Consider the following 27,918-nt stretch of genomic DNA (forward strand, 5'->3'; position numbering starts at 1 on the left):
ACATGGGGCTGTCCATTTACCCATATTATGTAGGTGTTTGTTTAGTATGTTATGTCATAAAATTAATCTTCTATTTTTTATAGTTTACATACTTACTTAGTTACCTAATTTTCGGAATGAAGCAACACCACATAACAAATAACTGTGTTGAATTTTCGTATTCCTATCTTCGCATACTTTTCTCGGTACAATTAAAAAATAGAAAAACGACTCTACGTCTTTGTAAAACGTATTAAAATCCAATGCAGATTCAAATACATGACACGCTTTTGATTCCCAAAATAATGGAGTAAAGTTGTCATTTACGGGCTAAATGGCTACCAAAGTCATTAATCTACAAAATTGACTTGCATGAAGAGATAAGCATGGGCCACTATTGGGCCTGATGTAATTTCTGACGCAATAAGGTAGTGATACAGATCACGAGCGACACGTTATTTATATGTAGATTACTTTAAATTTCTAATTTTCACTCGAATTATTGTAATTGTCGTTCCGTTGTTTAGGCTCGCTATAATGCATTCGTGAGTAATGAATTTGGGTCACATCTATATTCTACCTATAGCAAGTATTGTGAGGATGTAATTTAGATAACTAACATAATTTTTGGTATTGCCACTTATTTATCAACGTAACGCAAAATTAAAAAAAGCGGTCAAGTGCGAGTCGGACTCGCGCATGAAGGGTTCCGTACCATTTATGACGTATTAAAAAAAAAATCTACTTACTAGATCTTGTTCAATATTTTACCACTTTGGACACACATTTTAGCACCTTGGAAGTGTCTCTCGCGCAAACTATTCAGTTTAGAAAAAAATGATATTAGAAACCTCATTATCATTTTTGAAGACCTATCCGTAGATACCCCACACGTATGGGTTTGATGAAAAAAAAATATTTTTATTTATGACTTATTAAAAAAACTACTTACTAGATCTCGTTCAAACCAATTTTCGGTGGAAGTTTGCATAGTAATGTATATCATATATTTTTTTTTTTAGATTTTTCATTCTGTTATTTTAGAAGTTACGGGGGGGGGGGGACACAAATTTGAAGACCTATCCATAGATACCCCACACGTATGGGTTTGATGAAAAAAGATTTTTTGAGTTTCAGTTCTAAGTATGGAGAACCCCCAAAATTTATTGTTTTTTTTTCTATTTTTGTGTGAACATCTTAATGCGGTTCATAGAATACATCCACTTACTAAGTTTGAACTTGAACAGTATATAGTTTCGGAAAAAGTGGCTGTGACATAATCGGACAGACAGACGGACATGACGAATCTATAAGGGTTCCGTGTTTTGCCATTTGGCTACGGAACCCTAAAAAGGAGATAACAGGAATAATTTTGTACTCCGTGTAATAAAAAAAAAAAAAAAAAAAAACAAATAACAAACGTCGAACGACTTTGGAGTGATAACTGGGTGAAAATTCTTTTCGTTGTCCTGTTTCTGATAACTCTGCCACGCTTCTTTTTCGTCTCATATCAAATAAAAAGATGAGTACTATTGCAGGTCTTTTTAGCGTCTATTGCGCGTCTCTTGAGAAAAATTGAAAACTAAAATTCACCCCATACAAAATCTGTCACATTTTTGGGGGACAAAAAACAAGACAAGGAAAAGAATTTTGACCCAACAATTTGTAAACAAAATACATATCCGCGGATATCTTAAATTATAATGAATGAAGTTAAACCAGCCAGTATTTATAAAGGTCAATATATGTATTAGTTTAGTCTTATAAGTTTTATGTCACCAAGCTCATTAAAGATGTCAAGGTTTCATTATAATTAGGTATATAAAAAAACAGCAATCTAGTGCCAACCACAAGCAATTATGAATTCATTATGCTCGTAAATCCCAGCATTTGATAAATTACAAAATACAATAAATGTATAAAGTCAAGGATACACTACGAGACCACACGTACAGTCAGCATTAAAAGTAGCAGATCAAACAAGGTTTCAAAAGTATCTACATTCTATAACAGCTTAACAAAATATGATGGTCCTATATGTAGAACAATTAAGACAGTACGAGTATAAGATATACTTGTGAACGTACATTTTAGAGGTTTATTTTCGCGCGTTGTTTCGTGCGCTACTATTGATGCTGACTGTACCACCACACCCACACCACATACCACACCACACGTGTCGGCGACATGTCAGGCGATGTCGTACCTACGATTTCGCCAAACTTCGTCTAACAAATCTGGCGACGTCGCATGACTTAGGTACTTATATGACACACAAGGGCCACATATCGACTCATCGAGTGAAGTTCGGCAACGTTCACTTCACTCGACATCACTAGGAACACGTGTCAGAGGACATTTATAGCCTTGGGTATTCCTGGCTTAAGAAATGTAAGGTTGTAGGTACCTATACGTTCTATAAATTAACAAACATCAAATGATTATCAATCGCAGTTACATGACAGAAATTTTGACTGATATCGCTTCTTATTAGAAAACAAGATTGAAAGCCAAAGTCATTAAAGTATTCATTGAAAGTGCATGAATTGTACCTCAATCTGGACTGTCAATAACGAATACAACTCTCATTGTCAACTGATTTACAATTTTCAACTACTTAACATGATCTAGAATGTATCAAATGTTTTAGAAATTAAGTAGGTACCTGAGTATTATAAATACATGAAAAAAAACATCGTTGTCAAGTGGAGTTGATTAGAACTCCCTAGTAGCGCAATGTGAAAATAGCTAGAAATCCACACTTTCTTCCTTAAACACTAAAATAGTAGGTATAATAACGAAGTCGTTTCTGCAACATTTCGCTGAATGGCGCCACTAAAAATTTACGCACTTCACACAATAACCTATTCAGACGCTTCAAATCTAGAAACCCGTCTCAGCTCGAAGTAAACCTATTGTGTCTAGGTTATTGCCAGTTGAAGTTTGTGGCTATTTTACAGTCATAGAAGAAAAAGGCAATATAGTCTCATGAAAATCTAATATGCATAATCCCTTCTTATAAGAAACGGGCACCTACTTAACGCTGAATGAAAGTGCTGGTAAGTAAATGTTTTGTTAATAACGTACCTACTCTCACGTGAGTTCAGTAAATTTTGCTTAGAATGCTGAATATTTACGCACATAGGGAAGACCTAGTTTGATCAAAACAAAGGTTCGGCAAAACAACATTTTTATTTTGGCAACTAATAAACATTAAAAATACTTGGATGAACAATTAAAATATTAAGGAGTGGTTCAGTAAAAAAGTGGCAGTGAATTATCTAGTATATTTTTTATTTTTTACTAATTATGAAGCAGTTAATTTCTTTTCAGTAGAAATATCAGATTGTTTCAGAGAGTTTTCTTATTTTTATTGCAATGTACTTCGTAACTTTTTGTACAACACCGTTTACTACAATGCCACACTTGAATTTCAATTTTCACAACTAGTTATAATGCTTTTAGGAATATCATCTTACGAGTAAATTATACCAATAAACTGGAGTTCATCTTCGGTAGTCAGGAAGTCTCTCCAATCTAACCTCTGACAGAGATTTTTCTATGGGAGACAAATTTCTGCAAAAATTGAAAATACACAAAAATGGAAATTCCATGTAACTACCTCAAAGTGAAGTCAAATTAAAAAAGTGCAATATCGAACATAAGACAATTTAATAATTTATTAAGTAGCTTATCAAACTTAAAGAAAAAACTATGTTTGTGAGAAACACCTCATAAATTCTCTCAGAAGACGCTGTTCAATAAGTCTTAGGAGACATGTAATATAAAAGACGAACACTTTAATTCGCCCTTTTGTTTTAAATACGATTGTATTTAATTGTATACTCGTAGAATAGTACGTACGGAATACTACAAAAATGCGCTACTTAAAAATTATCACTAAATAACATGAAATATCCACATAATGTGCTGCTACTTTTTTTCTGAACCACTCCTTAGGTGCACCGGTTTAAGCATGAAAAGCGACGTTCTTTTTGTTTATGGGGTACTCAGGTGACATTAATTAATGTGGGCAGAATTAACCTCTATGAAATAGTCTTTTTTTTAGTTTACGGAATAAAAAAAAAATAAAGTAAATGGACATACTCAAGTACTAAGAAAGGCATCCCTAAAAATTAAGTCCCATTAAAACTAAACCATTTTTATTTGCTCTAAAGAAAATGAAAAATATAGTTACGAAGGTTTACAATATAGGTACAGTCGAGGAAATTTATTATATGGTTATTTAGCAGTATACGGTTCACTTTACATTAGACAGTTCTTAACATAAGTATGTTTAACCAAATTCACTTGAACCGCAAATTAGTATAGAATCCATTTCCTCGACCGTACATCTATTACCATTCATGAAATGCTCGTATTTCTCGCTTCAGAGCGTTAGCTGTTTTAAATCTGAATGTTTTAAATATTGATTATCTACCAATACACACGAGATGTATAAATAAGCGTAGATTATTGCATTTTCCTATCATTAGTGTATACTTCTATAAAGTACAATTTAACATGCATTAACTACATGTCATAATTAAAACTTTAATCAACGCATTGCTAAACTCCATACCGGACGAATTGCTCATTTATTACTTCATACGTTATTTTAGTAAGTTAAATTGCCTTCATAGTCAAAAACATATTATCTAAGGTTTTCTGGGTTAGTTACGCTTGGCCTGCTTTGCGTATTAAAATGTGCACATAGTCCTAATATGCGTACAATTTAAGAAAACTTTAATATTATTGGGTTGAGGTTTGTAAACATGTTGCGTACCTACTGATAAAATAATTTGAACTTACTGGTACTTCCATTAAAAGTTTAACCCAACCAATGCATTATTGGTTATAACGATAGGTAGCATCTATTCTTTCAGCACTTCGGTATGGACTGATCGTGTGGGGAAACGGGGTTGATGTTCAAAGGGCTTTCATCTGCCAAAAAAAATGTATTCGTGCCATACGTGGAGTTTGCCCAATGACTTCTTGTAAACCTCTTTTCTCTAAATTAAATATTCTCCCTCTCTCTCTACCCTGTCTCTATGTGTTTGAAGTCTCTAAATTTGTAAAACTGAATATGAACTTATCTTGCTTAACCTAACTGTTACTCAATGGGGGTCACCATATACAATAAGCTACCAAAGTATATAAAAGATCTGCCATATACTAAATTTAAAACAGCGCTTTTTAAATGGCTACTGGCAAAAAAGTTTTACTCTATAAATGAATTTATTGCGGATAGTAATGTATAAAATTCACATTAGTAAAATGTATATTATAAATACTTTATACTATAACATTACATACTTAACTATTTTATTATCTATTGCTGGCACTGTACACTGAAAATTTTACTTTTTGTTTTTCTATTTTAGTTTAATTTAAGTTAATGTAGTTTAGTAATTAAGTTAATTTAAGGTAGTCTTATGTAGTACAAATTTTATGTTTTTTTTATTTTATTATATCATTAAAATATAAAATATGTGTACCACAAAACAAAATATTCGCCAAACTGCGAGACAGTGTATGTATTATAAGGACCCATTTTCATGCTGACAAAAACGGCTAAAAAGGCTAGGTCATGTAACTTTTGTAACACCTTTTATGTAAACCCATTTTATGTGCAAATAAATGATTATGATTATGACTATTTAACCCATTAGACAAGTTGAATTAGCTAAAGAAAATACTGGACATTATACAATTTTATCATACAATTTGTTAAAAATACGTTACTTTTCTTGTAAGATCCAAAATGGCGTAGAACAAAAAAGCTTTACGAATGTCGTTGTTTTTTTTTTTTTTCAATATATCCCGTGGAACCCACGCAAAGGGCTTAGTAGAAACTAATGAAAATATTAATGTCGCAAATAATATAATCGGATCAAAAATGAAATTAACTCGACAGATACCACTTACTGATACTCGATAGACACTTACTTTTGGGTCGTAATAATTTAACTACCACGCAGACACACCCCTGGCTTTTTCTAAGAGGTTCAACCCTATTTAATATATACATAACACACCATCAATAATGTAACGTTATTAAGCCCATATTCGTTTTTCAATTTTCTTGTAAGGCTGTCCATCAGGTAGCGAAAGCGTTAGAAAACTGTCACATTTCGAGGTGTAAATGTGGCAGTGAGTCAGCCAAAGTAGTTTAATGTTTTTGGGCTGATGTCAGTAGATGTTAAAGATTGAGCGAGCCAGAAAAAACGGGGGATTAGCTGTACATGAGCCCGTTATCTTTCCATCAGCTTGGGACTAATCCCGCGTCTAGAGTTTTGAACGCGGACTTGCTTTCCAGCTTTCCACCCCTGCATTGTTACTATGACGCTGTTTCATAGAAAACGTTTTGATATTCCAGCTTTCTAAGCGTACGGCTAGGGAGTGGAATTCAGATTACAACTTAGATCATTTTAAATTGAGGATGATTACACACTTTTTAGGTCAGCTTTTACTTGCTCTGTTAGTATATGTACCTATGTAGATGTGTTACGCCAAACGCCAGCTCCGAAAAACTCGACCCAAGCCCTCCTACCATTACACATACAACGCATCTGGGCATCTCTACTGTGTTTCGTGTTGCCTGAGTTTCAAAACAAAATTTGGATTCGCAAGCCACGTCCGCGCCCATGTACGTAATAATTAAGACCCTTTTTATTTGTCAGGATGTCGCCGTCGACGGATACGTCTGGGAGGGACATCATCATCATCATCATCATGTAGATATGTTAGTTAGTGTAGGTCAAATCTTGGAAGTTAAATTGAACTCACTTCCCGATTTCCGATTGAGTTGAAATGACGGATGACAATGCAATATTAAGATAACATGGAGCTGATCTGATGATGGAAACAGGAAGTGGCCATGGGAACCATGTGGTAAAACAACGCAAACTAATTTTGTTTGGGGTTGTTAGAATTGTCTCGATGATTATTAGTTGCCTGTGGAAAGAAAAGTACAGTCAGCGATAAAAGCTTGTATCAAAAATGAATTTTTTACCCAAAACTTATACTCAGGTGAGATTGTAGACAAATTAAAAAAATGCACCTCGATAATTTTCTGCGAATCTTAAATAGCAATCGCTAAACAATTGTTATATGTAGACTGCTAAATAATTCCTTAAATCGGAAGACTCAACGACTGACAACCGGAGATTCATGATCCGACATCGCTCATTTTAAAAACGGGAGCATACTTTGAGCATCCTAGTTCACTTAAAACCTTGCGCAGCAAAAATGCAGAAGTTCCTCTTACACGAGTCACATCACAAAACTAATAAACAAGTTCATGTTTCAAGCTCCTATCTTTTAAATTCATATCAGTGAATAACGAACTTAATTGTACCAAAAATAAAGTTCATATTTCAGAAAATCATAAAGGAGATTTACTTCTATTGATCATAGCTAGGTAAATTGACTAACGGCCCAACGGACTCCTTTGTTTTACTAAGCTTGTTCGTGACAGGTGTCCAGTCTATTTGCTCGTTTCGGAGTTCGATGAACGAACGCATGTACAAACAGCAATAAAAAGAACCTATGGTAGTGCTTATCACGTTGCAATAAAGCTAACAAATGGTCTGTCAATAGACGGCAATAATGGTATGTATGTGGTCATTAAACTAACGCAATCATGTGATGTTATGGTAGAGATTGTAAATAAAGACTGTGGTCTTTAAAGGTATTTTTTAACAATACGATTTATATGTATACTGTTTTATAAACAATACTGAATCAGTAAGATACCTATAGATCAAAATCTTTCAATAAAAAGTAAATAATATACAAATCATGGTTTTCAATTTTCTAACGTTAGGCTGCGAAAATCTCAAGTCTTGTTCTTTCTCTCTTGGCCTGTGCCCAGCAGAACGTTCTACTTAGGTTACACATTTGTAAGTTTTACTTACGTAAGTAGGGGATACAACTCTACTACAGAATGAGAGATGAATAACATTATCTCATTCTAACAAATAGCTTTGTCCCTACTTACGTAAGTAAAACTTACAAGTGTATCTTGGGCCTTAGAGTAAGGATGATGTTATATACAAGGTACCTCTATCAAGTCTATTTGGAATATTATTTATTACTTCTTTTCTTATTACTATCTTATTACACTGAGAGAAAAAATATTGTTCGAATTAAAAACCTGATAGGTATCTAAAAGACGGGAATATCAAACTCTATTTTTTTTTTCTAGGCGATAGAAAATATTATAATTTCAAGGAAATTTTATTAATTTCATAGTATAGGAAATACAAAACGGTTTTACTTAAGCGTGAAATTAGTATTCTTTACTCGGAATAACAGAGTTGTTCAAATTCTATGAAACTTTCCTTGAGTTTATAAATGGTGTACTAACTCCAGTACGTAAAGATTGCTAGATAATACAAATGGGATTTATTAAAGTCGGTGGCTAGAAATGAGTATTAATAATTAAAAGTCAATTCTAATTTCTATACTTGATAATCTTATAATAACAAATCCCTTTCTTATTCTTATGAGTTTTATTCTTATTTCCGTAAATAGTAAAAAAGCTTTATAAATATTAGTAAAGTGTACTAATACTCGTAACAAGGTTTGTAAACGCACCGACCGCCCCTCCCCCCGCACGCGTACCCGGTATCTATCTATCCATGACTCATCCAGTTTGCTTGTAACCTCATCGGCGAAACAAAGAAATATTGTGATTATGCCAAAAAAAAATTGTGTGTGGTGCTGTTGTGTGTCGTTCGTTACTTAACGGCGGACTTGCTAAAGTAGTGGGCTTTTTCCCAGAATTTCTGTATTTTTTGCGAAGTTTTGTTTGTGTGTTAGTTTTTTAGGGTTTATTTTTAAATCTAAATTGATTGAAAATATAATCAGCTGATCGGACAGTAATATAGATATAAGTAGTATATTTTTATTGAAAAGTGTAAAGATGTCATTCCGTTGCCGAACGCAGGCAGTATCCGCACGTATCGCCGCACTCCAAACTGAACCCTAAGTGTTTAAAAAATGCTCAATTTGAAGTGAGCAGTAGTGTGGCACTGCAACGCGCTGCAGAAAATGCGACTTTTACTAAGACTCAATGTGGAGTGCGGCGAAATGTGACACTACTGCTCACTTCAAATTGAGCCTTTCATGAATAGTGTTACGGTTCAGTTTGGAGTGCAGCGAAACGTGCGGTTGCTGCCTGCGTTCGGCAACGAAATGACACCTTCTAGATTTGTGAAATCAGCTGATTATATTTAAATTTAATGTAAGTACTTAATATTAAAAATAAAATGCAAAGTTTCAAAGAAGGTTACGCCGTCTGAAATGCAAGCACAACTTAAAAAGAAATTTATTTCATCCTCTGAGGGGCAGATGATTTTTTTTTAATAGGTAATAATAAATAGTACTGTTTCCAATCAAACGTTATCGTAGATTTGTCTGAATTTTCCAAGGTTTTCTTCAATTAATTATATATTTCTAGGTGAAGAACCGTCTCTGTCTGGTTACTAAATATTCGATATTTTATTTAAACTTGAATTGCCTGTTCTGTTTTTACAGCTACTACTTAGTTATTCCATTCACGTCTTGTATTCCATTCACACCATTCACATCCTTGCCTACCTTACCTACCTACTTACTTTTTTTTTTTTTGTTATCCTTACTTAGATTTAATCTATCATTTCCTATTGTTCGAAGAGTAGCTGTCAAAATATAAACAATTAGCTCCTTGTACCCTGTAAGAGTGCATACTGAAGAGCTATGCAAGTGTCACTTCAGTGTCCCATACAGGGATAAGTTCGCCTTTGTTGTATTTAATTTACTCTGTAACTGTGTTTTTCGTGTTTTTATTTCTATGTACAATAAAGTATATACATACATACATACATACTTCACTACTAGCTCATTATTACAGTTCTAGGTTTCACTTTTAACTAATTGAATTGATTGTATTTTAACTACGTTGGACATATAACAAAGAATCATATAAAATTGGGTCAGCGACTTGTAAGCAACCATAATTGCAATTTACAGATGCACCCGTACCTGATCCTGATTCAAGCAATCCAAGCACGATTGGAGCGTGCCACGCAAAGTGGATCACGTAAAAAGTCATTGTTCCTTACGTGATTTAAATATGTGAGGCGTGTTTCGATAGCGTTTAGATCGCTTGGATCAGTTTCAGGTGCGAACGCATCTGTACATTGCAATTATGGTTACTTGAAATTAAATCGCAGCTTACTGAATCCCATGAATTATTCTATAGATTTGTAATTTCTAGTAAAACTATTACTGAAAATAAGAGTGCTGCTTTATTATTTCCAAGCAAATTATTGTGAATTTTAGTCATGGGATTACTAAAACCAAGAAACAATACACTAGATAAAACTTCTCGGCTTAATAAATTCCATGACATTTTTTTATAATTCCTAGTAACAGGTATACCCATAAAAGAAATACTGGAAATAAAAAAACTATTCTTGTCTAATGTTAAAAACAAGTATGATACATTATTGAAATCAAATAAAAGTTTGCTTGTTTTTAGTAAACAGTATTGTTTTTCCAAAAAGGACAATTTTTTTGGTGTTAGTAAATACTATTAGTAAAACTGGTTTATAACCGTTAGTATAATCTTCTTGTCCTGGGATTCACTAAAATTTTACTAATGATTAATATTTTTTACTTATTTCTACTAAATTTTTCTCTCCGTGTACAGACAGAAAAGTTCTAAAACTTTAAAACTATGTGTCGTGAGTTACGTCTACTACTGAAATATTACTGAGGTAGGTCCATGCTTGTCCCGTTACCATACATCTCATTCTGATAGGCGCAGAATTCAATCTCACGCGGTAACGGACCACGCACCGCTATTTCACTACCCTGGAGCAAGGATACTGTTACTATTTACCCTACTTCCCTTAATAGTCTCATTTCAATTTTGTAGATCATAATCTCTGAAGAGTAAGTATGAAGGGGAAAATTTAGGTCAGAAAAATTGCTGACAACATTCCTGTCACAGGCTACGGTGTCCACGTTTTATCAGACGAACTGATAAACGAGTATTCGATATGGTTTGTGAGTTAACCTTTGTGTTTTAGTCTGTTTAGACGACCAATTCTACATATACATTCATTCAACCGAATTGGAAATCTCTTCCTTTATAATTTTAAACTCGGTTAATGTTCTCATGGTCTGTTTTAGTTTAAACATTCTTGTTTGAAATTAAGCATAGGTAACTAGTGTCATCCTTAGAAGAAACCCTTACTTAAAGTTACTTAATAGAGTCAACCGTATTCCGTAGTCTAACAGAAAAATCGCCAAAAAAATTAGGTATCGCAAGTAAACCAGGGCCGCTAAAACAGGCTTTCTCTGCACGACGAGACGGCGACATATCGTTCTAGTATAGGTGGCTTGTCCAGCAAGCCAAGTGCTGGGGTGAAACGTTAATGCTCTTTATGCGACAATGTTGGTAATTGGCCAGTTGACATGGAAAAGGACGGTCGAATTGTTTTAACTGGTTGATAAGTGTTTATAGTTACAAGCAATCTTTATAAATTAAAAAAAAAACACTAGAATGTAATTACATTACGTTTTATGATAGAATTAAGTAAGACAGCATCAAAAGTAGCGCATCCGACTACATGTCAAAATATTTTCTCTAATAGCGTAACATAAAGGGCAAATACTTTAAAACCCGAACTGTAGAAATAAATATAACTTTATTTGAAGAAGTATTTCAAGGTGGCTTACACTTTTAGTGCGTTGTTTCATCTACTACTTTTGATGCTGTCTGTACATAGCGTACTGAATCCAAATGGTTATGAGGTTTCTTTGGAAATAATTGAAGTTGTATTATTGAAACAGTTGAGTTGTATTTATTATGTACTGAACTATTTTAATATAACACAGAGCGTGCAAGTTGGTGGGTCTACCATCTTGGCCTAAATCGAAAATTTGAACTTGGCATTGCCACTTATTCGCGCTCATAAAAAGGGAGCATTGTGCTGCATTCTCAGTTCAAGGACTCTCCCTATAAAGTACCTTGAATAAACACATCTTTTCTTCGAAAAAAGACAGTCTACTAGGTTTTAACACGATGTTATAATATAGATGTGTTCAAGGAAGTAGGTATTATAAAGTTATTTAAAAATGAAGACGAAGGTTATATATTACGGGTATTTTGTATTGAAAATGATTATATTTGTAGATTTGAAAAACAAACATTCGTTAAATACCTATACAAGGTTGTAGGAATAGAAATAGATATTATCGACGGTGTATATTATTCGTACTCAGCAATACACTTCATATAATAAGGTACCTACATACATGCCTAATATACGAGTTTACAGTATTACAACATATCATCTATATTATTTTGTTTTTATTTCGTTTTTTGGGCTTTAACGGAGACAATTCGAATAACGACACATTATGATCTTAGAGGTAGAGAGTTAGATATCTTTATTTGCATGTGTGTATGTTACATACACACATGGACCCTAGAAAGGGTGTAGCAAAATAGGTAGTTTACAATATCACAAAGTTTGCCGTATGATGTCATAATCATAATAACTATGACATCATAAGTTAGGGATGGACCCTGACAGGCTTATTAAGAACCCAATAATTCCCCATTACTTGCTCAATTTTACACTAGAATATATACTTACATGTAAAAAATCTAGTAGGTACATTTGAGTTAGTTATCCACCAAGATTGCAGTTAAACGTCCAATGAGACGACAGTTACCCCGAACGGGGGCCCGTTACCATAAGATGGCCCAGAGCGGGCTGCAGTGAATTTGCCTCAATCTGCCACGAATGTTGGCCGCACTGCAGTCGAACGGGTTTTAATACCATTACTGTACGCACATTAGGCTCTCGTGCCTCGATTTATAATCTGTAATAATAAAACTGTAACGGATGGCTATGATTAAATGTAAATTTTCATTACGTAGAAAGTAAGCAAAGTAAGAGTAGGTAATGTACCTATCCAGTTTAGGATATTTTATTATACTTAGGCATCTTCGTCATTCTACTCCTACACCTAACCTCCTGAGACCCAGTGACAGTAGTTATGGTTTAAAATTTGGAACCCAATAAAAGTTCGAAATTGATTGTGGGATATGTACTTCCCATAAATGTGTACCTAACCGCTCTTAGGAGGCCAATGTTGATATATTTTACCAAACTTGGTATATTGAGATTATTTAGTGTAGTACATACCAGAAGTTTATAATCTAAGCCGGAGCTAACTTGGCTTTCTAAATATCTCTCCGTAAACTCAAATAAAATGGAACGACTGTTTGAAAATTGCAAGCTACATTTACAAGCAAGCAAGGATATAAAATTCTGTGGACGCCTCCCGCCACTGTGCATTTGCGTGCTCTGTTGTGACCTCTGTCATCCCTGAACATCACAAAAATTCTAAAAGATGACTAAAGGGGCCCACTGATTACCAGTTCGCCGGACGATATCGGCCTATCTGTTATTCGCGATTATCAGCTTTTGCGAATAACTGACAGACCGATATTGACCGGAAAACTGGTAATCAGTGGGCCCCTTCAAAATTATGTCAGGATCTTTATCTATACACATACAAGAAGATAAAGGGATGACATACCCAGACATTTATTGTATAAGTAACTTTGAGGTTATATCGATCAATCACCGTTAAATAATAATTTAGTTGTAATACATTGTAGGAATAATAGCATGCGAATCTTCTTCACAATCTCGTTCTAATTCTAACTACCTGATAATTGTTGTATAATCCGGACCAAACTTATGAAACCTACAAAATAACCAATCCATTTAAATATAATAGCAATTACTTTTGATCTATAGACGTCTAGTTAGATTCACAATGGCGTTATGCAAGAATGATGGATGCGTGTATAATATTAAACCGCGGGCCAGGAGCATATTTCGTCAGTCATCGCCTCCCGGCTGATACTTTGACAGATGATACTTACTCTTAGTTTAGATACTGGTTTAAATTAAAAAAACCGTCAACTGGTTGTACCGCGCTGGAAATACCGTCAGCTGTAAAATAAATATGTAAAAAATACGCACCTTCAAAGTATGCGTAATGTGTAAATTGCGTAATCCATTTAGCGTTTCACCTGATGAAATTCCATGATTTGTTATTGCTATCATAAAAAGACAAAGCGCTTATTTTTTACATGTGCATGCGACAAGCTGACGTTCTTACCACCGCGATATAACCGGCTAGCGATTTTTTTAATTAACAATAGCATCGGAACTATCCTCTGACAAAGTCCTCCTCCGTGTTTCGGTGGCTGTCATTCCTCAACCCACCAACGATATATACAAGTTTACGCCCGGGAGGCGATTGGTCATGGAAATCTTTTCCTGGCTCTCGGTCTAGATGTATATAAAGATAGATTACGAACAATGTAGTACACAGACGACATTTTACTAACTTTGTCTATATAGTACGAGTAGCATTCGATGTAACGTGTCATGAATGCTATCAAATTCATCACCGCTTGTTCTAATAATTAAGTGTTTAGAGATCGTTGACATAATAATGACATGCAGTACATTAAGATTTTACGGTTTTGTGTGAATTTTATGATCAAAATATTATCATGCGTGTCATTATCAAATCTTCTTTAGAAATACGTAAATTCAGTGATCTCTGTAAAGACGAAATGAGAGAGAGTACTTATACTAAGGATACTCGTACGGCTCAGCCCGTATTGATTGCTCAGTTTATGAAAACACAATATATTAAATCCATCTTCCTCGCGTTGTCCCGGCAAATTGCCACGGCTCATGAGAGCCAGGGGTCCGCTTGAAAAGTAATCCCAAGTTTTGGCGTAGGCACTAGTTTTTACGAAACCATCTGACCTTCCAACACAGAGGATAAAACTAGGCGATAAGCGGTATAGTGTTGACATTAGCGGCAGCAATGCAGTCAGCAGTCATGTCGCACTGCAATACTGCTGTAGTTATGCTAGTGCAGTCTGAACACGAATTGCCTTAAGGTCTTGTTTAGTTAGACGGCGCGCAAACCCGCACGGGATTGTAGCTACATTGTGTTACAATACATTAAATTCTGCCAACTGATCAAATACCGCAATGTAATGCAAATGCAAATGTAAATGCCCTCACATATTGAATTGTTGACTTAAATTAAATTAAATAAATTAACTTTAAATTAATATCGATTATCCCTATTCTCATTCTAATATTTCGGATAGCTGGGGTCAGAGTTTTGATTTGTTGATTATGTGGGAACTAATTGCAGTATCTTTTGTACAATATGCCTGAAACATAAAAGACGAATACGAGTAGGACATTCAACTTTTAACATGCTAAGGAGTAGAATTTCTACGTGTCAGGGAAATGTCACAAATACTACAAATTTCCTCTTAAGTGTCCCATGACTGGTGCTGCTACCCTAGATGTATCCAGTGTAGTGTTATTGTCTAAAATTGTTGTTTCTTACGGAGGTACATCAAAACACTCCAGCATCTATATTATGAGACCATATAAACTAGCATAAAAATCGGAAATTATTTGACAATGTCGTCAATGTTCGTTTGACATTTCTGTATCCAGTTCTCCGTACCATCACATCTTTCTCTACGATTACTTAAATTACAAAACTGTGAAGCGAATATCTAACTATTATGTCCAATTTCGTATTAAAACCGGCTCGGGCGTCACCGATTTGCATTTAGACATATTTTTACCATGTTCTTTTAAACTTACAGCACCCGTCAACCTTACTTTAGTATATGCACCTAAATGTAAAGATATAAGGTTGTTTTTGCAAATAAAAAGAAAGTTAGATACGAGCTTGTGAAGCAATCTATTGATTTTCGAATTTTAAGTGGATGAGTAAAAGTATCTAAGTTATAATCAATATTTCACCGGTATTATAATTTCAAGTGAAAGTCGCATGTGACGATGTATTTCGAGACTTGGTGACTAATTTGGTAGATGGTATGCCATAGGAAATCGGCGCAGGATAGTAGAAATAACGCCTGACAAATTAGTGGAAATTTAGAGAGCTAATCATGGCAAAAATCCATTAAGGAAGCTTGTATCTTACACGTAATTAGTCGAATAAGAAATTGACACTACATTAATTTAACTAATTCATAAAACACATATATATGGTTGTAATAGTAATATTTCTTTCTTCGGCATCTACAAGATTTTGTATCTCCCTTATCGATTGGTTAGTAAAAAAAATGTTTCGATATATACATGTTATATGGCTCATTCCAGGGATATATTTTTTTATCAATTACTGATTAAGAGCAAAAAGGGTGTCATCCTCATTATGTTATTAAAGCATTCCCATATGATCTTAATATTGTTATAATGTTTGAAGAGCAGTGATAATGAACTTGGCAACGGTTCTTAATCGGCAATACCGCTCATTTATATCTCAATTGCATTCACTCGGTCAATGCAACTTTCACATTTAATGAAAAACCAACAAATGTATTAATCAGTGGCTTCTTAGCCGATTCTTGACCTCGTGACAGTCGTGACGTTAGGTTGGGTTAGATTAGACCTTAAGCTTTTTATAGGTAACATAGTCACAAGTCAAACTGCATCTATTTCTTACAAATATACAAGTTATTATGCAATTATTGTTTTTACGCAATATACAGGAAACCTTGTGGTTCGATAACTTGAGGTCGATGTGGTTTTTGCCGAAATGATAAGTATGGGAAACTGATAACAAAAATAATCAGTATGTTGTACTACTAAATATATATAAATGTCAAGTTATCTGCATTACACATTACTTCAATGTAGTATGTCATCGCTCCAACTTTGCTTGCCTTTAAACAAATTGAATAAGCTGAACACTATTATTTCTTCTTATTATAATCTAACAAAATCCAAAAAAGGATGCATTCAATCACAGTTTGGAAATTGGCGCGACGGCCAAACTACAACACTAACATCAACCACATATACCCGTACTCAGAGGTGCCCTACATCGGTGAATACAATCTAATCAGACTACCGCTATCTTCGACCAATCTGATCGACCATGTGGATTATTGGGGCGAAGGCAAAATCGAGTCTGAAGCGGGTGTCAGCGGCTTCGCAAACTGCTACAACGTGAACCATCAGTATCAGCTTGTCAGCAACGGACCGGACACCAACAGGAAAATACCCAATCGCATCCCTGTCATCAGCTACACCAACTGCAACACTGCTAGCTATATTAAAGATAACAGCGTAAAGCTGGTCACTCTAATGGGTGCTCCCATAAACAAAAGCTGCGCTAAGGATATTGCAAGAATGGTTAATTTTGACACTGGCAGCGTCGTAGTATTTGGATTTGAAAATACGCAAGCAGATATTAAAAATCTTAATGAAGAATTACATGTGAAAGGGCTTCTTTATTGTCATGGTTACCAACTTCCAGAAAGGCTACAAGGCTTGACACTCTTCGGAGACAACAGCCATAGAGCGTACACTAATTTATCTGAAATGGGCGAACAGTTACGTAAAAGAGTTGTAGCAGGTAATTACGACAGTGCAGTGAATCTCAGTTTAACTTTGGATGGAAGTGGTAATGGATCTGCCATATCCGACGTCGTACGGAAATTATTAGAGAACGGAGTTAAAAACACAATGGAGTTTGCTTATAAGCTTTGGAACAGTTCTAATGATATTGTTATTAACTGCTTTCCGATAACCTTCAAATTAATCTTCAAAAGTAGTTTCGTTAAAATAATGGGCAAGAAGAACTTTAAAGCTGTCAAATTAAATGCTAAGAGCGACAAGACTTTTGCGTGGTGCGATAGCAAGGATAATAACAGCAGTGTAGTTCGTTGGGAACTATATCCGATTTGGGAACACGACAAACTCTTTTTCAAAATCAAGAACACAGAGGAAAACTTATTTCTTAAGATAGACGACAACGAAGAAAATGGGAACAGAAAGATTTGGGGCTCAGAAGTTTCCAATGGTCTGCAATATCAATGGGCACTGGAACCTTTTAAGGTTGATGATGATTTGCTGTTTCACATCGTCGACCGTAAATTTAACTATAAGTGGAAAGCGGATATAAGTCCAGAGTCTTACCTCTATGGTAGTGCAGACGACAAAGATTTGGACGATTTTAAATGGTTCATAGCTCCATGGCAACAATGATAAATCATTATTTAATAAAGTAAACGTGTAAGGAGATTAAATAACATATTGGTTAAATATATGTATGTGTGAAATTGCTAATTGAAATTTCCTAAGCTGTTATGATTGTATTAAAAATATAGACATGCTGTTTATTGCTATTTTTAGAAATTTCTATTTAAATGACACTATTAACCATTAATCGAGCATGAAAACTTCAAATTGAGACTTAAGTGAATATAGAAACGGAAGTTGGTATAATCCTTATTAGCTAAATCAACATCGTAGCGATGTAAACTGCTAAATAATTCATAAAGCGGGCATCGCCCGGCAAATCACCCGCTTTCTTTAAAATGTTTACGAATCTGTCAATTCAGTAGCAAGGCGCGATATGGTATTTGATTTTAGCTCGCTGATTATTTTCATTAATATAAATACAGCTTTTAATGAAGTTAATTAAGTAGTAGTAAAATTAACTTTATAAGAGGAATGAAAGAGGATCGGGCTGCCAAAAGGACGTTCATGGGAAGACCGACTGGTGGCCGCCCGGTGGGTCGGCCAAGATACCGCTGGGGATACAAAGTTGAAGCGAATCTGCGGCAGCGTCAAGCCGATTATTGGCAGGAAACGGCGCAGGATCGGGAAACGTGGCGTGCTCTTGTTTAGGAGGCCAATACCAAAATATAAAAACTATATATATCTAAAAAACAATAAAAATTCAGAAATGTGTTCTACAAAAAGTCTACTTTTTTACAAGTCAATACAACATTGTCAGTAACGTCATAGTGTCATGAAAAATAGTTACATAGCCATTTATAAATAAATACAATAACCAATACCTGGGTAAACATTACATTACAATAATCTTAAAATAAATAATTACTACAATATAACAGAAATGTATAGTTTCTATGGTTAATAATACGGTAATCACGAACATGGTCTAAACGCACCTTATAAAACAATTATTGCATAAAACCTGAAAAGAAGAAAATTGATTCTAAAAATGCACAATTTTATTTTTGATCATACTCATCAATTACTGTTTTGTTAAATCTTACAAAAAATTCAATCCGCGATCCCGGTCGCGTATACGCTTAATACGCTCAGTGTGAGTAAGAGAAGACCTTGAACCCACACAGGGCCTTGACCAAAAGAGATACTTGTCACTATATGTCGCATAATTAGTCTAATTGTTGTAGCAGATACTTTTGAACGCGAATTGTAGAGATATATCCCTATTTGGAGAAGTATCCCAGGTTGGCCGATACTTTTGGCGCGTTGTTTTATCCGCTACTATCGATGCTAATTGTACAGTAAGCTGGCCGCGTAGCCAACGTTACAATCGTTAACGCTCCGGCCGAAGCGTAGCGCAGTCATCTCTCTCTATCACTCTTCCATATTAGAGCGACTGTGACAGTTGCGTTTCGTTCGCCACGGGGCGTACTTTCGCAATTTCGCAGTCCACATCTAACGTCAAATAGCGGATTTATCAGTACCGCTACTTGACACAAGATGTCACCAGTGTCGCGACCGCTGACAAGTGTATTGCTCAACATTTTAGAACTAATATTACAAGTTGAAGTAGTTGAAAATATATTTCCGGTTAATTCAGTTATAATATTAGATGAAAATTGTTCAGCATTAGACTTTTCGTTCGTCGCTACATATATTGTCAAGTAGCAGTACTGATAAATCCGCAATTTGAGGCTAGATGTCAACTGCGAAATAACTCAAATAACCCGCGTTATGGGAAGAAAAGTGATATATGGAGTTAGCACTCATGTTGTAAGTAGGCACGTGTTATTTGAGAGCCGTAGCTGCGCGAGCGACCCAGATGTCTACTAACGGTCATCGTGGTTATGGCAACTAATTGTTAAATGATGCCTACTCACGCAAATCACTTTAATTATATCATCTACCGTAGCCAGAAGGCTTATGCTAATTATCATAACTCTTTACCCCATACCCAGTGGCATGGCAGTTATAAAATTCAACACTATTGTTTTAAAAATAAATATAAGAATATTTTTTTTTTATGACATGAAGGAAGGGTAAGTCTAATTTAATCTATAGAGATGATATCATGTTGAATTTTATAACGAAACCTATTAAAATAGACGGCGAATGAGCAACATATAAAAATAATATTTTTTTAAATATATGGAAATGATAAAAAATACAGGTTAAGTTTCAAAATTTAAGTTTTTTTTTTTTCTTACAAAAAGGGATGAAGTAAGGGCACCATTCGATTCCTTACATTTTATCCAAACAATAATTGTACAGCAACTATATAAATAACCGCAATATTTCACCGACAAAAACAGTTGTTTTCCATGCTTGTTGTGACGTCACGATCGCTTATCGTTTTGTTAGGAGCGGTTCGCGACTGAAGTACGACTGTCGGATTTTGACTACCATTCTTGACTTTAGTATTGCTTTAATGCATTAATAAAAAAACAGCCAAGAACATGTCGGGCCATGCTCAGAGTAGGGTTCCGTAGTTACTCTTCCGTAACAAGCTTAACTGGAGCTTAAAGTATGGTAGATTGTTAACCAAGGGATGAACTGTGGGTGTACGTCTTTTTACTATGAAGGGGAAACTTTTTGCGATAACTCAAAAACAGCTAAACTGATCATATCCGCTATAGTTTTCATTTAATGTCTTTCTTAAGCTCTACTTCCAAGATTTTTTTCACATTTTTTGGACCTATGGTTCAAAAGTTAGAGGGGGGGGACACATTTTTTTTTCTTTCGGAGCACTTATCTTCGAATATATTCACTTTATCAAGAAATGTTTGTTGAAGACCCCTATTAGTTTTGAAAGGTTCCCCTAAAAAAAATTAAATTTTTAGATTTTATTGTACGACTTTGTCGGCTTTATTGATTTATATATCCATGCCAAATTTCAGCTTTCTAGCACTAACGACCACGGAGCAAAGCCTCGGACAGACAGACAGACAGACGGACATGGCGAAACTATAAGGGTTCCTAGTTGACTACGGAACCCTAAAAAATTTCATCTAGCCTATTGTCAAGTGCGTTCCGCTCGCATATTAGCGCTAGCGAACCATATTCGTGCACGTATATCATAAAATTCTAAACGAATGTAAATGATTTTACACCAGAATATATACAAAAACAAAATGCTTTTTCCGCGCTTACTCATATTATACACTGAAGATTAACAAATTTATGGCACCAACCTATGAAAAGAAGGCAATCGTAAGTTAATTGCGCATTTCACAAAATATCGGCGTTACAAGGAATGTTACTCGTACATTACATCGGTAGTACACTGTTATTAGACAGTCATCAATCAAGCGAACAATCTCTTCGATATGGCACGGTACAACGAACTCACAGACTTTGTTACATTTTCTGCTGGTGGCGTACTGACAAAGTAGATAATATATCTTTACAGAGACTTATACACTGATGTAAAGCAAAAAACAAATAGGTAACGATACGCGTTACGAGGGCACAACTCGTCAAGAACACGTTAAGATATTCAAAGGTATATAGGTAAATGTGAAATTTTCAACCCACTATGGAGCATGGACCAGCGTAGGATTTTACAGTGACAGCTGTCATCTTCATATAATTTATAACCTTAAAACTCTTAATAGGTATTGAATACCATGCCTACTTCGAAAAACGGAACAGAGATATCCTTAACATAATTTTCATGGTGATAGTTAAACTCCAGGTTGTTAGCAATTACTGCGTACGGTTGATTACGTCGAAAAAAGTCCCAGAGATAGAAACTATATGACGTCACTGATACTTTAATTAAATTATTTGTTCAACTTGTTACTTTAGTTACGAAATTATTGTGAGTAAAGAAAGTAAGGAAAGTAAAGGTATATAAGAATTTATCTGTTAAAATGATAATTGACCAAAACACCGACCGATGGCATATGACGATTCGTTTCGCATATTTTAGATAACATAGATTTCTAAATTATTACTGTGCAAAGTATTATACTAGGTATTATATAGCAACGCGTTTCTTTTTTTTTTCCATAAAGATGCCAAACGTGTACTGGTAGTTTAACTTTTGACAATGAATCATAAATTGTGATAATAACGGCCAAATTAAAACACATAGTAGATGTTATTATAATGGCCAGGAGTGTCTGAGGTTCTGTGAGATGATGGATGATAGGCTTTCCAGCACTTGCATGTGATTATTAATGAATATCTGTTTTTTATTTTATATATGTTTTGTATTTGTATAGTCTAATTATTCGGTGTATTAGCATATGCTGTAATGCCGTGTAAATATTTGAAAAAATAAATAAATAAAAATAAAAATGGCATACCGTCAATAACGAAATCCGAAATTTCGATATCTTTTTTTTTTATACTACGTCGGTGGCAAACAAGCATACGGCCCGCCTGATGGTAAGCAGCCTCCGTAGCCTATGTACGCCTGCAACTCCAGAGTGTTACATGCGCGTTGCCGACCCTAAACCCGCCCCCCCTCTGAGTTGAGTTGAGCTCTGGCAACCTTACTCACCGGCAGGAACACAACACTATGCCTCTTTATCGCTCTTGCGTATTTGACCGATAGAGAGGCGGATAAAGAAACTTCAATTTTCATTTTTCGCAGTAGGGCCTCAGATCCTCTATATTTCAGTGACGACCTGACGATCGACGACTTGACGAAAGACCTTGCCAAAAGTTTTCGACACGTCTAATTCTAACTAACTTCAACACACTTTTACCAATTTTACCTAGTTTTACGTAGGTGCTAGGTAATCAGAATGAAAGCCAATGACTCCCCAACTCCCCCTTGATAAATAACCCTGTATGACAATTGACATACGCATTATATCTTTTCCGCAAACGCACGGGCATTCATTAGGCATGTTTCCGTGCGAATGGAACTAGGAACTAGCTAAGGGCGTGACCGGTTCATTGCACTAAATGTAATTAACAGTGTACATAAGCATTGTGAGCACTATACTATACTAATATCTATTTGAATGAGGATCTCGTTTAACATTTTCCCAGATTCCTCCTATTTAAAGGAACAAGGTGACCAGAATCCAAAATTTGACATAGACAATAGCTTTTATAAAATCTGTTGTCATCTGCGGCTGTAGCGCGGTCGCATTTTTATCTCATGTCACCATAGCTGTCACGTTCTAACAAGTATGTGAGTGCAAAAGTGACAGGCATAGTGACAATCTATAAAAATGCAACCATGCTGTCACCGCAGCTTCCAATCCAGAAAGTAAACAGCTTTGAAGCTTGGAAGTCCGGTAAACGATGTTTTCGTCTCTGGAATAGTCCAATAAAAAGTAGCGTAAAATTCAAAATAGAAATACAAATAGCCAAACTACGAGATCTCAGGCTTGGATGACGCTAGAAATGCCTGGCTGTCTGCCTGCCCGGGGCAAAACATTCCACACAACCCATGTTCACAAAGGGGGTGGGACGATGTTGTAAACAAATTAACGTATACCTCCCTCCTAAATAGCAGCGCAGGAGCTGAGCGAGCCCGGCTGTTGGCTGTCGGCTGCAGAGAGGCAGGCCACTGGCTGAATGCCTACCCATCGCCCAATATTGGTACCCACCTAGACTCCGAAACACTCCGATTGGCAATGGGGCTACGCTTAGGGGCCCCAATCTGCGCGCCGCACAAATGCTCCTGTGGCTTTGAGGTGGACCAACTGGGACGCCACGGACTTGCTTGCCAACGTAGCGCGGGTCGCCTTTCGCGCCACGCTGCACTTAACGACATAATCCGTCGGTCACTTGCCACCGTCAACGTTCCGGCTATACTGGAGCCTGCCGGTATTGCCAGAGACGATGGCAAGAGACCAGACGGGATGTCTTTGATTCCGTGGAGGATGGGACGTGTGCTCGTGTGGGACGCAACTTGTGTTGACACGCTGGCACCTTCCCACCTCCACGGTACTACACACAAAGCCGGCGCGGCGGCGGAAGCGGCAGAGGCGCTCAAAAAGCGCAAATACGGGAGTCTCGACACCAACTACAACTTTGTTGCATTTGGAGTCGAGACTCTTGGTCCGTGGGGCCCCGCAGCGCAGGGCCTATACCGGCAATTGGCGAAACGGCTGGTGGATGGGACCGGGGATAAGAGAGCTGGCAGCTTCCTCGCCCAACGCTTGAGAATAGCGATCCAGCGAGGAAATGCTGCCAGCATCCTCGGTACCTTGCCACGGGGGCCCATTTTAGATTTAGATTTTTAGTTTTATATAGTAGTTTTAGTTTAGTTAATTGTATTACTTATATAATTTTTTTTTTATTAATCTTCTCTTCTCTTGTCAATAAAGTATTTTAATAGCCAATGAAAATCAATAACACAATCATATTATAAAACTTCTACCGCTACTTGCATATCTTATTGGGTATTTTTAGATGAAACTGTATTTTTAAGCGTTTTATAAAATATCAACGACATTGATTAACAGTACCCATTTATTAGCTGCGAGCGAATGAATACTTGGTAGCAAATGTTAACTTCTATAGGCCCTAATATCCATATATTTGGCATATGTCAACTGCCAAAAAAATAATGTTGTCGATTGCGGCCTACTACTTAATTTGCGGTAGCAAAACTTAATTCAATCCGATGATCGGTCAGGGGTTAATATAGGTATTTTAATCCAGCAGTCATATAACATGTGTTCAGTGTCGCGTTGATAAATCTTGTAAACCTGAACTTTGAACTTTCTCTCAGATTCATAAAATTTTACGGCCGTTAACGTTTTGAAACAAGAACAGCTGGCTAAAATCGAGTACAATGCTATGATGGTTGATGTTTAATTGGTTAAGTTTAGATTTTAGTTCGAAATAACCTTTCAGACACCCGATAGATACTTAATGTATACTTACTCAAAGAAAGAGGGTTTTGATTTCAACTCCACACGAAACTGTCATAATTCCCCATATTTGTAGATATATATATGATGATATTCTAACGTAGGTAAACTATATAGATCGCGCATGTTAGGTAACAGAGCAAAAGAGTAATATACCTGTATTATTTAACATCTTATCTCATAAACATTATTTGTTTTAGTAGGGAAATTACCTTTATCCGTGTACTTTTGAGTACAGTACAAAACGACTATCTATTTAATTCATAATAGTTCTTAAAAGTGGAAGCAAAGTGATCATTTTATTAGGCTGTGTACAATATTTAAAAAAATGCATTTTTGCGTTTTTGCCATACGACTTGATTCAACACTCGAAAGTGTATCCGATCCGACGATGGTACAAAAGTGGAACATCCACTTAAGATCTAATCCTAATAATAAAAATCATATCAGAGCGTATCAAAAATTTTCACAATAAACAACGCCAATTATTTTAAATACCTACCCAAGGTAGCCACTAAACTAGATCGAATATGACGCTATTATCTACGGCTATTCTCATATATGTAAGTACAGTCTTGACCAAAAGTATTAGGCATCCATACATTTATTTTGCATCTTTTATTGTTTTATGTACATTACGATACAAGTGCGAAAAATAGGAAATTCGAAACGAGTGGCGATAAATTAAAACACGACCGAAGGGAGTGTTTTAAATCGACACGAGTTGCGAATTACCTATTCGCACATGTATCGTACAACGTTTTACAGTACATATGGCCCTTTAAATGTTCGACACAGTAACGTAATATGCTACTTCTCGCACTAGTGCTATAAAGTAGCCCCATATGTACTGTAAAATATATTAATAGTTGTAGTTTAATTTAGTAAGTATTTTTTTCATTAATAATTAAGTCGTAATTCATACATACATACATATAATCACGCCCATTTCCCGGAGGGCTAGGCAGAGACCACGGATTTCCACTTGCTACGATCCTGACATACCTCTTTCGCTTCCTTCTCTTTCATGACATTCCTCGTACACGCTCGTCGGTTTAGGGTGCCCTTGACCTGGCCTTTCTTCAGGATTTCCCCGATTTGATCAGAGAAAGTCCGCCGAGATCTACCCATTCTAGCTCCCTCTTCTACTTCTCCCTTATACACTCTCTTTGTTAACCTTCTTTCACTCATTCTTTCCACGTGTCCAAACCATCTCAACATACCTTTCTCAATTTTTGTCACTAGGTACATCTTCGTTCAGTCCACACTTTTCCCTTATCACACTGTTCTTAATTCTATCTTGTAATTTTACACCACACACACTTCTCAACGCTCTCATTTCCACTGCATTCACCCGACTCTGATGCCTCTTCTGCCATACCCAACTTTCGCTACCGTACATTAAGTGTAGGCACCAACACCCCTCTACGCACAGCCAACCGTGGTTTGTGCGACACCTTCTGACTGCTCATAAAAGCATTGAGTGCCCCATTCACACGATTTCCAGCATTCACTCTTCTTTCAATGTCTTCATGAGTTATAAAATAATTGCTGAAAACTTTTTAGCAAGGCTGTCTCTTCTTTCGTATCGTTTCAACAACCGCCTGCTGGATTGGAACCTCCCAATAACGACCTTGGATTATAAATGAAATATAATGGCCTTCCATCTGCATAATTCATATGCCTTGCGTTATGTTATTAAAAATATGGAATAAGAAAGTAGAAATCTATTAATTGTTACGACAAATATGGCCAATGTCCCTTGAGAATCGAAGAAACTCATTGGTAATTCTGGCTTGCGGGTTGCTACACCGAATAAGGCGCTGTATGTGTCGCGCCTGCATAACACCGCCACGGCCGCTGAAGTGGTGGAGTAAGTACACCAGAAGACCGGCTACACGCTGAGCCATTCAACGGAGCCACGCCGTTTTACATAGGATAAAAAAAGGAAGGAAAGGGAAAGGACTACGTGATTTTGAAGAGACATGGAAGTCAAATGTCTGCTTGTACAAGGTGTAACAAAGATAGTGGGGATCCATTTAAGCGCATATTCGGTATCGTGTTCTCATTTGTAAAAAGTACTGGGTAGGCCCAGGGTACCTAGCCAAGATGCCAATCGTTCGCTCCGTAGCAGACAATATGGTAATCTCTTTCTATCACTCTTCCACATAAGTGCGACAAAGACAATTGGGTTTTGTTCGGTACGTAGCATAAACAATTGACATCTTAGCTACGCACCCAGGTAATAAATATTAGTGTTAAACCAATTAGCCTGACATTGTTGGAATGGAAACTACTTTACTTATCCGTTTATTAATAAGGTATTTTGTTGAAGTAACCTTCGGAAGTTTCCTAGGTATAAGTTCCGTTTTTAATCAAGTGGGCTGGACGTTTTCTACACCGTATTAACAAGCATCCTTCCGTTTTCTGGCTTATGAAAAATAACAGGGTAATTAGTGTAGCCAATGAAAACTTTATATGTAATTAAATTAAGAAGCGGTAACGGGGTATGTTAAGTAGTAACTACTCAAGTGCTCTAGCAGGGCTGCTAATTAAAAAACATTTCGTTTCAGAAAAAAACAGTATAACTTTCCGATTACTTACGGAGAAACCTTGAATATTTGTCCTGTTAAGTTGAGAAATTATAAATATTTCATGGAATAAAAATTATAAAAAGGAAAGTTGTATTAAATACGTTTGTGACTGGATGCTGAATATCTAATGGTTTACACTTTTACAGATACACCACGGCCACCACGGGTCTACAAACTTGTTGCACCCAGAGCAGCAGGCAAGCCTCCGCTTCCTTTTTGTGAATTATATGGTATTAAGCAAGAAAGACCGCTTATGTCCGCTGGACCGTAGTTTAGAAACCACTGGCTTACAGAGTAATGCCAATGCTACGATATATTGCGCCAAGCGAGACATGCACGCCTTCAACATCCCGGTTCACACATGGG

The 27,918-nt window shown here is 36.0% G+C and overlaps 2 protein-coding genes across 2 annotated transcripts in view; one reads left to right on the forward strand and one right to left on the reverse strand.

The window, feature by feature from the left end:
* LOC133528974 (uncharacterized) overlaps nucleotides 1–27,918 on the reverse strand; it is a 65,327-nt gene that overhangs the window by 22,493 nt on the left and 14,916 nt on the right. The window lies entirely within an intron of this gene.
* Nucleotides 16,499–18,973, forward strand: LOC133529062 (low molecular mass lipoprotein 4-like). The gene has a single exon (XM_061866677.1). It carries the CDS (start codon nucleotides 16,866–16,868, stop codon nucleotides 18,120–18,122), a length of 1,257 nt encoding a protein of 418 aa, XP_061722661.1. The 5' UTR covers nucleotides 16,499–16,865; the 3' UTR covers nucleotides 18,123–18,973.

The sequence above is a fragment of the Cydia pomonella genome, chromosome 20, assembly GCF_033807575.1.
Source record: "Cydia pomonella isolate Wapato2018A chromosome 20, ilCydPomo1, whole genome shotgun sequence".
In the NCBI taxonomy this organism is placed as follows: domain Eukaryota; kingdom Metazoa; phylum Arthropoda; class Insecta; order Lepidoptera; family Tortricidae; genus Cydia; species Cydia pomonella.